Here is a 12,376-nt window from a genome sequence, read left to right on the forward strand (position 1 = left end):
AGTTTTCACATGACCTGGTATATTTTATTAGTGAAACACAATATGTCCTATTTCAGATCCCAGATCAGGAAGAACAATGTAACAAAGAATTGCAAATGAACAACGGTATCCATATAACCTGTCCATTATGTCTTAATGTTTAAACATCACAGCTCATATTGTAAACCATAGCACAGAACTTCTCCCGTTGGTTTTTACCATTGCGGTGTCCGTTAAAGGACTTGTCGTAAACCTTTGCATGTTAACCTGGGTCCATATTTATCAAATTGATAATAGTGATAAATGTAAACATTTAAAAACTGCCAAACTGGCATTTAAAAGATTTTTTTAAAACTTAAAATATACTTAATTATTACTTTTTATTGAAAGGTCCCTGAAATCGGCTAAGAATCTCCTTCTGGAGCTACAAGTGGAGAAGAGATGAGTCATCTGTTTTAAAACGACTGTTAACCCAGCGGAAGTAGGTTATGATAAATAATATGTAATGTGAAGCAAAAGTCAGAATTCAAAACAGACTTATATGACACGACTTCTGCTTCCAGTAAACTGTTATCTCCTAATACACATTTGAAAGGATATTGTATTTGATAAAACAGGATATCTGGTTTGGGCATTGGTGAGTAAGTCTGATAAATTCCAGCCTGAAGGCATCTAAAAGCAACCATCAGTTTGTGTCCAAAGCTACAAACTTTACCTTCCGGAAAGAGTGCGAGTTCAGAAAGACCTTGCAGTCCTTGGCACCAAAACCCTGCTGGCAGCACCATGAATTGGCTCATTGCTCTTGAGGCCATGGCATACAGCAGAGGGGTGACCTGTCAGGTACAAAACTGCATGCTTGCTTTAAGACTTGCTTACACACATTTAACACATCACCTTTTCAGCCATTCCTTCTGTGTGGCTGAATTCTCCTCATGGACAGAATCACCTTCTGGCTGCTGCCACAGTTCATTCTGGACTTCAAATGAACAGTTGAGATCGACCGTTGAGTCCAGTTACTTATGAGCACTCTGAAACACTCGTCACATCATTCACACACACACAGTAACAACACGTGTGCTTTGTAATTCTGTGTGTGTCCCAGAGGACCGTCAACTCCATCAGTTCAATCTGCTCCTCTTTTTTCATCCATCAGCATGACTGGCAGCACTCAGATGTTTATGTCCTGTACATCTGTGGGCGTAGCTGAGAGGTCCTGTCCTTCACCCATGTTCTTTGTTTCCATGGTAATTGAGTGGGGTTGTTGTTGTGCCAGTCTGAGACTGGTTTCCAGCAATGACTCTATTTGTTCCTGACATGCTCTGAGACAGTCCTGAAAAGCAAAAGGTCAAATTAACACAGGGATGGCCTTAGATCAGTGGGAGTGAATTTATTGTGTACAAGTCTGACATGGGCAGATGTACCCACCGGGTCACTCCTGATGGTCTGTGCCAGCTGCTCCGTCAGTTTCTGAGACGTCATTGTGTTGCCCTCCATTTTCGCCTGTAAGCCCTCCACTGCTGCCACCACGCTGCCTGCCGCTACCATGGATGGAGGGCAGGCTATGAATTTAACATCTGAAGAGTATCATAATGGAAATTATTGTTAATATGGCACCTTTAAAATAGCTGGTGACAGAGGAAACCACATACGAACCCAAAATATTTAAAAGCACAGTCAAAGATGTTTGAGCTAGCAGCAGTTCAGACTGAAATCAATTCTGCATTAAAACAGCACAGAAGCATGCTTTGGAAGGGAAATCTTGTTTAACCTACTGGAGAGACAATAAATTATCTAAAGGGAAGTCAACTTGAAGTAACAGATGAATGAGTTAAGAGGCCCAACAGGCTCCAAATCTATGCACAATGGTCTGCTCAGCAATTATGTTGTAAAGTTTACCATGAATTTGCACTTTAGTGTGTATTATTGGCCAATGCATAAATGATAAATGCATAAACATATTGGGAACAGGCAAGCATTTGTCAAGTTCTTCTTTCAATTCCTGCCAGTAGGATTAATGACCTCAAGTAAGATTTGAAGTTACTCTTTCAGAACTATTATGGTTTTAGTTGGTTTTTCATGTGCTTCATTGTTTTGAAGCTGTGTTGGATTAGGTATTTTATTACCTACTTAGAAATGGTCTCCCTTGTCAGGTTGGCCACTCTGCATTGTTTATAACCTGAGCCACAAGAGAGACCAACTCTGACAATGACCGGGCCATAACTGCTAATGGATCAGCAGTTTCTGCTGATTGGCTCTGCTGAAAAAGCTGCTGCAGTCCTTGCTAAGATCAGCAATACTTGTTTCACAGAATACGGCACATTATAACAGTCTGACAGATAAGTAGCAGCTACAGGGGATTAGCCCAGCAGCAGCGTTAATAAAAAAAATAATATTTGCTATAATCCCAGGCATACCTGTGGCACACAGCGCAACGAAGATGTGAGCGTGCTTCCTGAGTATAGGTCTGTTCTCTGTCCAGACAGACAGCCGAGACAGGAAAAAGTCGATGAAGTCAAGAGGGGTTAATGAAGCCAGGTCCCACTTCAGCTTGTTCAAAACCAGCAGCTCCATTTGCTGTGTGTGGATGAGGACAGAGAGAGACAGAATGACAGGTTTAAGTGTGATTCAAATGTACACATGCAGGGTATAACAAAGACAGTGATGGGTGCTTTTGGTCTACTTCTTGTGACTTGGCACTTAACAGTAGCATGACAAGAAAGGTCAGGGGGGTCATCAAAAGCTCAGGAGGTTAGCACAGCTATTAGGAGTAAAATCCACACCAATCTGGCCAGAAGCTGCTGAGATGTGTCTGAGATGACAACCAAATGACCTACCAGCAGCTGAGAAGGTGTGATGGAGTTGTCTGTGTAGACGCAGAGTTTCTCAGCAGTGAGTGGGATTGTCTCCTTCAGTTTGGATGCCAGGAACATGCATGCAGCTCCCAATAACTGGAGGTGGTTTTTCTTTGTGGGTTCCACTGACAAGAAGCGATCCATATAGTTCATGGCCAGTGGAAAAACTTCCTCCTCACACTTCTGCTCCTCACACACCTGTACAGACAAATCAGGATGCAATGCTGCCATTTAGTTTCTTTGTCAGTGGGAAAAATATTGAGTTCAGTAGTTTAAGTCACAGAGGGCCACAAACTCACAAATGTTATGTTGCTGTAGAAAAATATTACCAGTGAGTGAAGTAGACTGATTTTAAACTTGAAGAGACAAGTTGGATTTGTACATCCCAGTCACTGAAAATCCCCATTTACTACATAGCCCATTCTTACTGCTCACTCTAAATACTTAAAAGTCAGTTCACGACTCCCATATCCCTGTGTGCTGACCGATGTGGGCTCTGAATGCAAACGCAGACATTAATACTACAGAGTCCATGTTGGTCTGGTTACTTTACTCCTGACACTGAACACAGAAAACACACTGGGCTCCCATGGATGTTTCTGAAAGGATGGCTGTGACTTTGCATTTTTCACAGGATATAACAGCTAGTGAACACTGGTCTGTAGCACCATAACAGTGATTATTTCTGATGCATGATGAGTGCCATGGAACACCCTGCCCCAAGCAAAGTGGGCAGACATAACACAGAGCTCCTGGACAACTTGCAAGTTACCACTGTGTTGCACCATCTATGGAAAGCATGAACAAATCAAAGTCAGCCAGCAACTACTTCAATTACACCTTTTTTAATGATGATCTATAAAGGTGTGGGGAATCCCCTCATAATGGACGTCCTCAAATTATCATTCTTTTTAAACACCATTTGTTTTCGGGCACATGTGCAGCCTATGCAAACTGTGCATTGCACTCAAAAATTTTGCTGAAAGCATGAATTAGCTGTGATTATACTTTTTGCGGACACCCACATGGACACATAGTTGTTATTTTACTACTTGCTAGTCAACATGGAGTCTTCTATAAAGACTTTGTTCCACACATGTGAAGAAGATCAGTATTTACATATGCTGTGCAAGTACACTGCTGTCCCTGGACAAACACAGACATCGGCAGAGGTAAAGTATAACACCGGCCTTAAGGGGTTACAAGTCACTGTGAATCCCATGTATACTTTAAGGTTTCTGCTTTCAGAACAGACTGCTGAAAAAGTTGCCCCTAAAAACATAGGACATTGTGACATTTAAGAATGCTAAAGATAAGGCAGGGTCCAAATGAAACACTGAGAATTGGAGTCAGTAGCAAATAGATGCATGCAAACTGGACCTAAGTTGATCATTTATGTGATCACAACAATAAATGTACAAAATGTTCACTGAATAATCACTGACAAATGCAGATATCAAAGACACTTTTTGAAATAATCTTGCAGTCAAAAAAGGTCAATTACCAACGAAATTCAAACATTGCAAATGAGGAGGATGTGAGGATTTGTAGCAAAAAAGAAAAAGATGAAACAGGTAAGGAGAAATAGTCAAGAAAATTCTATAAAATTCAAGGCAGAGCTGACAGAGAGCTGGTGTCCTGGAGCTGCACGTCAGAGCGCTCATCACGTGACCCACAGCAGGGCAGCGCGTGCGCTGCAGTTCAGCTCGCGCGCTGCAGTTCAGCTCGCGCACTGAACAGACACCGTGTGCGTGCGTGTGTCTGTGTGTGTGTTCCGTTCACATTGACGGCTGTTGTGTGGAAACCCTGCAGTGAATGAGGAGTCGATGAGCGGTGACACCGTTTCAGGGACTTTTCTTTCTTAGCTGGTTACAGGAGACACTGCATGAAGCGAATCTTTGGAGGTTCTTTGATAGAAAGTTCTGCACTGAACTCCACTGAGAACACAACTGCGATTGTAAGTGTTGCTTGTTTATAACTGCACTACTTGTGATCAGAAGTCAACTCTGAAGACACTGCACACAACGTTTCTGTCCTTTCCATCGGCCGTGACATCAGTCTTAATCGATTTCTCAGCTTGTGTTGTGATTTCTCAGCCACATGGATGAAGCCTGTATGAACAGAGGCTGCCTGTCTCTGATCCACAAACACACTCAACACTTGCAACATTTGCAGGAACTGAGAAGCAGCAGTCCTGATCGTCCTTAAACAACAGAGCTCTTCTGGCCTTAACTCACCTCCAACATCCAAGTAGCCACTATCCTCCTCATGTACGGAGCCATTTCACTCTGGACGCATTTGAAGTAGTTGGCGGCGGGGAGGTACTTGTCTTCTGCCCGCAGCAGAGCGTGCAGTACCCGGTCAGTCAACAGGTTGGAGTCTCGGTAGGCCCTCCGGACACCAGGCTTGTTCCCCTCACAGCACAACAGCCGAGGCTCCATTTATGTGTGCCCTGCCTGCAGTACTTTGTGTCTGTAATGTCACTGTGGTGACAAACCAAAGCAAGCTTCAACAAATGAACAGCCGCGTCATACTTCGTATTCAAAATCGCTCCAGTTTTCTAATCTCGTTTTAAATTGTGTGCCAATATCACCTTTAGTTACCTGTTGGAACTGTCGTTAAAATGCAGTAAATGAAGCGGTCCCTTGTTTGTTTCCACCAGGTTATCCCTTTGGTTGTGCGTGACTTTCCTTTGTTGCGCTACACACGGTACCGGAGCGGCGGAGCGGGCTGCTTTTATCAGCGCACCGCGTCAAGACGCACGGCGGCGCATCTCCACACATCCGGTTACACGTTTCACAATAAAACAGCTTTGTCGTCCAATCGTTCAGGGAGCAAAGGCTCGGTTCACCTGCAGAAACACTCTCTTACTCTGTCAACACGAGTACATAGCCGTCCATGTAGACGCTTTTGTTGAGCTTTTGTTGTAAGGTCTATACTTTACAGTGTTAAACGCTGTGAGATGACATATGCCGTAAACTGCAATATATAAATAAATTGAATTGATTTGTTGAGATTCCGAATATTCACTGATTTCTGACAGCATCAGCAACATCTGAGATTTGTTCGAGTTACACGAATCATTGTGAAATGATTGATAAACTCAGGTTCAGACTGTTTAATCTACATTGGGATTTAGTCTACTTGGCATCATTAAGTACACTATCAAATATATGACAAACCTTCATCACTAGGACATTACTGTGACATAAAGTTGTGAAGAGTTCAACTTCATGAAGGATTTTTCCAGTTCGTTGTTTAACTTATCAGCCAGGTTTGATGGTGAGCTACTTCCGGTGTCAGAGCTAGGATGGACTAACTTGACAATGTGCGTAAAAACACGCGCGCAGAACGCGAGAGAGAGAGACACAGCACCAAAACACCACAGGATCAGAACGAAAGATCTGAAAAGTACAGTCTCTAATTATTTTAAAAGGAAATAGCTAGCAGTATTTTCCAGTGTACCAGAGTTAAGAAGAACGGTATTACACAGTTAAAAGGAGCGACTATGGAAAGCGATCTTGATCTTCAATTTTACTACTTAGAATTCTTCATTTGTAATAAAATTTGTGATTGACACTTTGATGGATAAGGTGCCAGGCCATCACAATGAAAATGACTCCCAAAGCATGAAAGGCACCACAATTGATTGAGGTTCACACAGAGAGTTTCTGTTGTTGTAGAGTTTCTACAGAGCATTTATTACAACTTGTCATTCTGAACACATCATTTTAATCGTATTCACCAAAAGCTGTAGAGACTTCTAAAATCCATATTTCTGTATATTCTTCTCTGTCCTCATTGGGCCTGTTTTTTAGAAGCTATTTACTTTATAATGAAGATCAGTCATGAACACCTGCTCTGATTGGTTAAAGTGTGGCTCCAAGTTCACCACAAGCAAAACTGGAAAAGTACCTGATGAATCAATATTTGTTTACACTGTGGCAACTCTTTAATGGCAATAATGGCTGCAGCCAAAGACATCACATTGTATCATGTGGTCCATAAACTGCAGTCTGATCCTCAAAGAAGAGAAGAGAAGAGCCTGCTGTTACACAGTTGAGATTTCAGCAGTAGTTTCAGAAGAGTAAGATTATGTTTGCATTACCTCGCAACATAAAAGTCTTTTTTAAATTAAACCACTAGTTTACCATTAGTACCACACTTAGCAACAAAAAGGGGGAAGGTTGCCTTCAGAAATTAATTTCAGCCATTCATAGTAATTCAAGATTATTCTTAGTCTTCTTGAATTGACTCTTTTGTGACATTGCAAACCTCAAAAACTTTAAAAGATATAACATTTTTGAAAGGAGGAGAACATATAACACACAGTACAGGATTTTACCATCACATTAATCCATCCCAAAGCTTATTTTTTTCTATTTCCTTCAATTCAGGCACTTTAATATTGTTCCATATCAGGACTTTAATGGATAAGTCCAGACAGTGAAACAATGAGTGCAAGTTTAAACTTCCTATATGGTCATATAAGGAAACAAATATTGATGTTTGTGAGACCAGTCAGCAAACTGCGTGGCAATAATGGCAACACATGAGTGTGTATCCTATCATCTGCAATGACTCTGTTTGCTAATGTTGGAGCGAGCTTGTATAAAACAAACAAACCAAAAAAGATGTCAAGAATACTTTCTTAAGGATTGCCATTGTCAACAGGTAGGACTTAATCACCTCTTCCAGACAAAAATGAAGTAGCAAGAGAGAAGAAATAATGTAATTGTTTACCAGTGGATTGAATTATGTTTTTACATTGGTTAAAACTTAATCAATGAAAGGGCATTTAGGGAATGTGCTTCAGCAGTTTAGATATCCTTAGATCTTTAGTTAAGAATTATATTCAGTTACTGTATTGTCTATCATAGCTTGAAGTAACTGTCCAGCCATGTGCTTTTGTGTTGTAGGACAAACATTTACAAATATTTGCTAAGCCTTGATTACAGTAACTGAATCAGAGAACCTGTGGCTAAATGACTAGAATGCTGCCACTTTGACAGCTTGATGAAGCCACTAATGTTCTGTGTCCCACGTGTAAAAGGGGCTTGATGGGACAACTTTTGAGTAAAGCATTGTTCAGAAAAGGTCTGTTTGCAATCTTTTGGAGTCTATGAAGATATTGTTTTTCATGATGATTTCAAATAAAGTTTGCTTTTTTTTATTTGTCAAAACACAGTTGTGAACAAAGGTTTACATACACTTGTAAGGGCAGTACATGTCATGGCAGTCTTGAGAACCTGTTGGGTAAAAAATATACATACAGCAATTTTAATGATCACCTTTGGTGCTGTTGAAACTCCGTTAATCAAATTTTCTTCGTGGCATTGCCTCTTAATTTCTCACAAGTAATTGTGACCGTTTATGAAAGTTGCTTTGTCTGGGAAAGTCTGTGGCGCTAAGAAAGGATCTGGAAAAGCAAATCAGGAAAGTCACTTTGAGCCATTTCAAAGCAGCTACAGATCCCACAATCATCTTTATATACAATTGTTTGTAAGTCTAAAGTGCATGGTACAGTTGCAGGAACACAATCAAACACAAAAAAAAAGGGAAGAAAACACAAACTATCACCTGCTGCTGAGAGACGATCAGGATGGTCAAGAGTCAACAAAGAATCACCAGGAAGAAGCTCTGCAATTAGTTAGAAGCTGCTTGAACACAGTTGTCAGTGTCTTCAGTTAAATGTTTTTTATATCACCGTGGGACAAAGAAAAGGCCTTCTGGAGGAAACTTCTGTGGTCATGAAATAAAAATTGAGCTATTTGGCCACAATGACCAGAAATATGTTTAGAGGAGAAAAGGTGAGGCCTTTAAGCCCAAGAGCACCAAACCTACCACCAAGCATGGTGGTGGTAGTATTATGCTCTGGAGATATAGATCCTATTGATTATTTGTGACAGATCTTTCACATTCAAATTCAAATGCCTTTATGTCATTGTATATACACAATCTGACATTTATTTTATGACATCTGTCATAAAAGAAGAAATGTTCCATTTACTCTGCAAATCACGGACACATTAAAAAAAAAAAAAAAAGGTAAAGTGCTTTTAAGGAATGGAATAAAGTGCTTGTGCAATTATTGCACATGAGTCTATGCTAGTGCAGGTTAAGACGGCTGTGGTGGAGGTGGGGGAGGTAGGGGGACTGGGGGGGTGGCAATTCAGTTTATGGTTGGCTGTGGGGTAAAAACTGTTCCTCAATCTGAAGTTGCGGCATTTCAGGGCCGTGTGGCGTCTTCCAGAGGGCAGTCGTATAAACAGAGTGGTGCAAAGGATGAGTACTGTCTTTAACAATCCTGCAGGCTCTGCTGAGACCTGTAGATGTAGTTGTACAACAGATAGTGATCTGTGGTGATCAGCTTCACTGGCCTTCAGGTGAATTGTTCATAAATGCTGTTGGGCAGACCGTGGCCAGCTGGTTTCAGAGTTTTACATATATATAGTGCCGTGAAAAAGTATTTGCCCCCTTCTCAAATTCTTATATTTTTGAATTTTCCCCCAACTTAAATGTTTAAGACCATCAAACAAATTTAAATATTAGACAAAGATAACCAAAGATAACCAAAGTAAACACGAACCTACCTGGCCATGTGTGAACAAGTAATTGCCCCTCCTGTTTATCATGAATTAACTGTGGCACTGAGGAATCACATTTTTTGGAAAGCTGAGTTCAATTTCACTGACCACACCCAAGCCTGATTACCTCCAGACCTGTTCAATCAAGAAATCACTTAAATAGAGCCTGTCTGACAAAATGAAGTTGTCCAAAAGATGAACAAAATGCTGCGATTCAAAGAAATTCAAGAACAGATGACAAATAAAGCAACTGATATCTATCAGTTTGGAAAGGGTTACAAAGCCATTTCTAAAGCTTTAGGACTCCAGCGAACCGTGGTGAGAGCCAATATCTACAAATGGAGAAAACATGGAACAGTGGTGAACCTCCCCAGGAGTGGTCAGCCGACCAAAATTACCCCAAGAGCACAATAACGACTCATCCAGGAGGTCCCAAAGGAACCCAGGACAACATCTAAACAACTGCAGGCCTCCCTTGCCTCAGTTAAGGCTGGTGTTCATGACTCAACAATCAGGAAGAGACTGCAGGGCAAACATGGCATCCATGGCAGAGTTCCAAGGCCAAAACCACTGCTGACCAAAAAGAACATAAAGGCTCGTCTTACTTTTGCAAACAAACATCTGAATGATTCCCCAAGACTCTTCTATAGACTAAAGAGACGAAAACGGAACTTTTTGGAATGTGTGTGTTTCGTTACATCTGGAATAAAAGTATACAGCATTTCAGAAAAATAACATCATAGCAACAGTCAGACATGGTGGTGGTAGTGTGATGGTGTGAGGCTGCTTTGCTGCTTCAGGACCTGGGCGACTTGCTGTGATTGATGGAACCATGAAGTCTGTTCTCTACCATAAAATCCTGAAGGAGAATGTTCGGCCATTAATTTGTGACCTCAAGCTGAAGCGAACTTCTGCAGCAGGACAATGATCCAAAACACACCAGCAAGTCGACTTCTGAATGGCTTGAAAAAAACAAAACAAAATGAAGATTTTGTAGTGGCCTAGTCAAAGACTTGAATCCAAATGAAATGCTGTGGCATGACCTTAAAAAGACTGTTCATGCTCAGAACCCTCCAGTGTTGCTGAATTAAAACAATTCTACAAAGAGTGGGCCAAAATATCTCCACAGAGATGTGAAAGACTCATTGCCAGTTCTAGAAAACACTTGATTTCAGTTATACATTATCAAATTGACAAAGATGCTTACCAAGACCAGAGCATGGGGACTCTGAAAGAGACAGAGCCAGACAAGTAATGATGTGGTGGCAGCTACAGAGAACACACTGAGGTCTACATGTGGAGGAATCCAGCATGACTATCTTCCACTGGAGATAAATGAAGTGAACTGATATTAGCCCAGCCCTGCGATAGACTGCAACCTGTCCAGGGTGTCCCCTGCACTCGCCCTAAGCCAGCTGGGATAGACTCCAGCCCCACCACGAACCTACTGAGGATCAGGCCGTGTATAGATAATGGATGGATGATATTAGCCCAACAAGATGACTTTACAGAAACGGAACACGAGAGCAATAAGAATAAATAACAGGCAGTTGCTTTTCAAGTGTTGTTTTGAATTTAAACTGCTATCTAACTTATCTTTTTGAAAATAACCACTATCAATAAATGTACACAGTTTTCATGCAAACAGTGACAAAATTCATTGTTTCTCCAAGAAACTTCTAGAACTCCCAAAAATAAAGTCTTCTCAGCAAGATGACCAACATAGTGTCTGAAAACGTGGATGTAATGCAGACAATGAGCAGTACTTTTACACTGACTCTTTCTGCGAAATTTAAACATCAGCTGGAGTCCATTGTGGATCAGTGTGTTCCATACAAGCCCAGTAGCTTGTATTTACATATTCTACATGTAAACTATTGCCCTTGCAGTGTAGTCGATGCACAGAATTTTGGCCAAGACACAGACATCCATTAAGGGGTCTACATGGACGGTCACAGACTTGGGGAGATAATGACATTTATGTCACGCAGACCCTCACATAGTCCGGGTCAGGAGAAATATAACACTGGCTTCATGCTTCCTTCAGAGTTTGCACAGTGAAATAGATGACAGAAAAGCATAACAAGGCTGACACATACTGCCAATGGTGAAAAGAAAAACTACAGAATCAGTCATTTCAGCAAGACATCCGATTCAGTAGAAATGATACAGCACTCTAACAGCTGCAATAATTAACTTTTTTTTTTTAGTTTTCTAAAGAGTCGGGACAAAATACACATTTTGTTGTTTGGTGTGGAGGATTTATTTGCAGTTGATAATTGCAACAAAAAGATTCTGTCAAAATAATTTCCTGCTAATGAAGGAGGCATGAAGTGTCACATAACGAACAGCGTGCCTCACACTTTACAATGTGTGTGTGTGTGTGTGTGTGTGTGTGTGTGTGTGGTGGGACGGTAGGATGCTCCCAGTGGCTCTCAAGTGCGTCAGCATCTTTTAAGTCCTTGAATAGCCTGGTATCACGGCTATCAAGTCTGGACACCAAGACAGAGAAAAGGACCAGGGCTTCTCCCTAAAGAATCTGTCCTTTATCCCCCACCACCAGCCCCGACTCCTTGCTTCACTGAGGGGGATGGTACTGGACTGTGCTTCCACTGGGGGTTTTAAACTGAAGGAACTGAAACACAAACAATTGATGGCACTATAATTTTCAAGAATACTAAAGGAATTGTGTTCGTTTGAAGACAGAGACAAACCATCTCTCAATTGTTTTCATAGCAAAACTGTATGTTTTAAAATCCTGTGCCACTCAATAAATACACTTTATTCACACTTATCCTTTTAGATAAGAAGTAAAACATCCTCGTAACATTTTCTGCTGCTGTGACGTTATACTACATCATTACAACAATTAGTTATGTTCATCTGACTTGTTCAAAGCACAGCCCATGCCAGATAGCAGTTAATGGATGAGTAGCTAATAATTCACAGTTGTCTTGT

At 41.1% G+C, this 12,376-nt stretch overlaps 1 protein-coding gene across 1 annotated transcript; it reads right to left on the minus strand.

Moving 5' to 3' along the window:
• Positions 1–1,147: 1,147 nt before the first annotated feature.
• Positions 1,148–5,272, minus strand: LOC103374064 (G1/S-specific cyclin-D1-like). The gene is made up of 5 exons (XM_008304093.1): positions 5,069–5,272; positions 2,814–3,029; positions 2,394–2,553; positions 1,405–1,553; positions 1,148–1,309 (listed from the first exon to the last, which is right to left on the minus strand). The coding sequence occupies exons 1-5, from the start codon at positions 5,270–5,272 to the stop codon at positions 1,148–1,150; spliced, it is 891 nt and encodes a 296-aa protein (XP_008302315.1).
• Positions 5,273–12,376: the final 7,104 nt, after the last annotated feature.

This window comes from Stegastes partitus, unplaced genomic scaffold (genome assembly GCF_000690725.1).
Source record: "Stegastes partitus isolate 25-593 unplaced genomic scaffold, Stegastes_partitus-1.0.2 Scaffold2130, whole genome shotgun sequence".
Taxonomy (NCBI): domain Eukaryota; kingdom Metazoa; phylum Chordata; class Actinopteri; family Pomacentridae; genus Stegastes; species Stegastes partitus.

What these genes read in the sequence shown, in the direction of transcription:
- LOC103374064 (XM_008304093.1), bottom strand. Translation starts at nt 5,272, where the DNA reads ATGGAGCCTCGGCTGTTGTGCTGTGAGGGGAACAAGCCTGGTGTCCGG. An exon ending in TCACACCTTCTCAGCTGCTG is followed by an intron (nt 2,554 to 2,813) that starts GTAGGTCATTTG and finishes ATCCACACACAG; the next exon opens with CAAATGGAGCTGCTGGTTTT. An exon ending in AGACCATCAGGAGTGACCCG is followed by an intron (nt 1,310 to 1,404) that starts GTGGGTACATCT and finishes TTTGCTTTTCAG; the next exon opens with GACTGTCTCAGAGCATGTCA.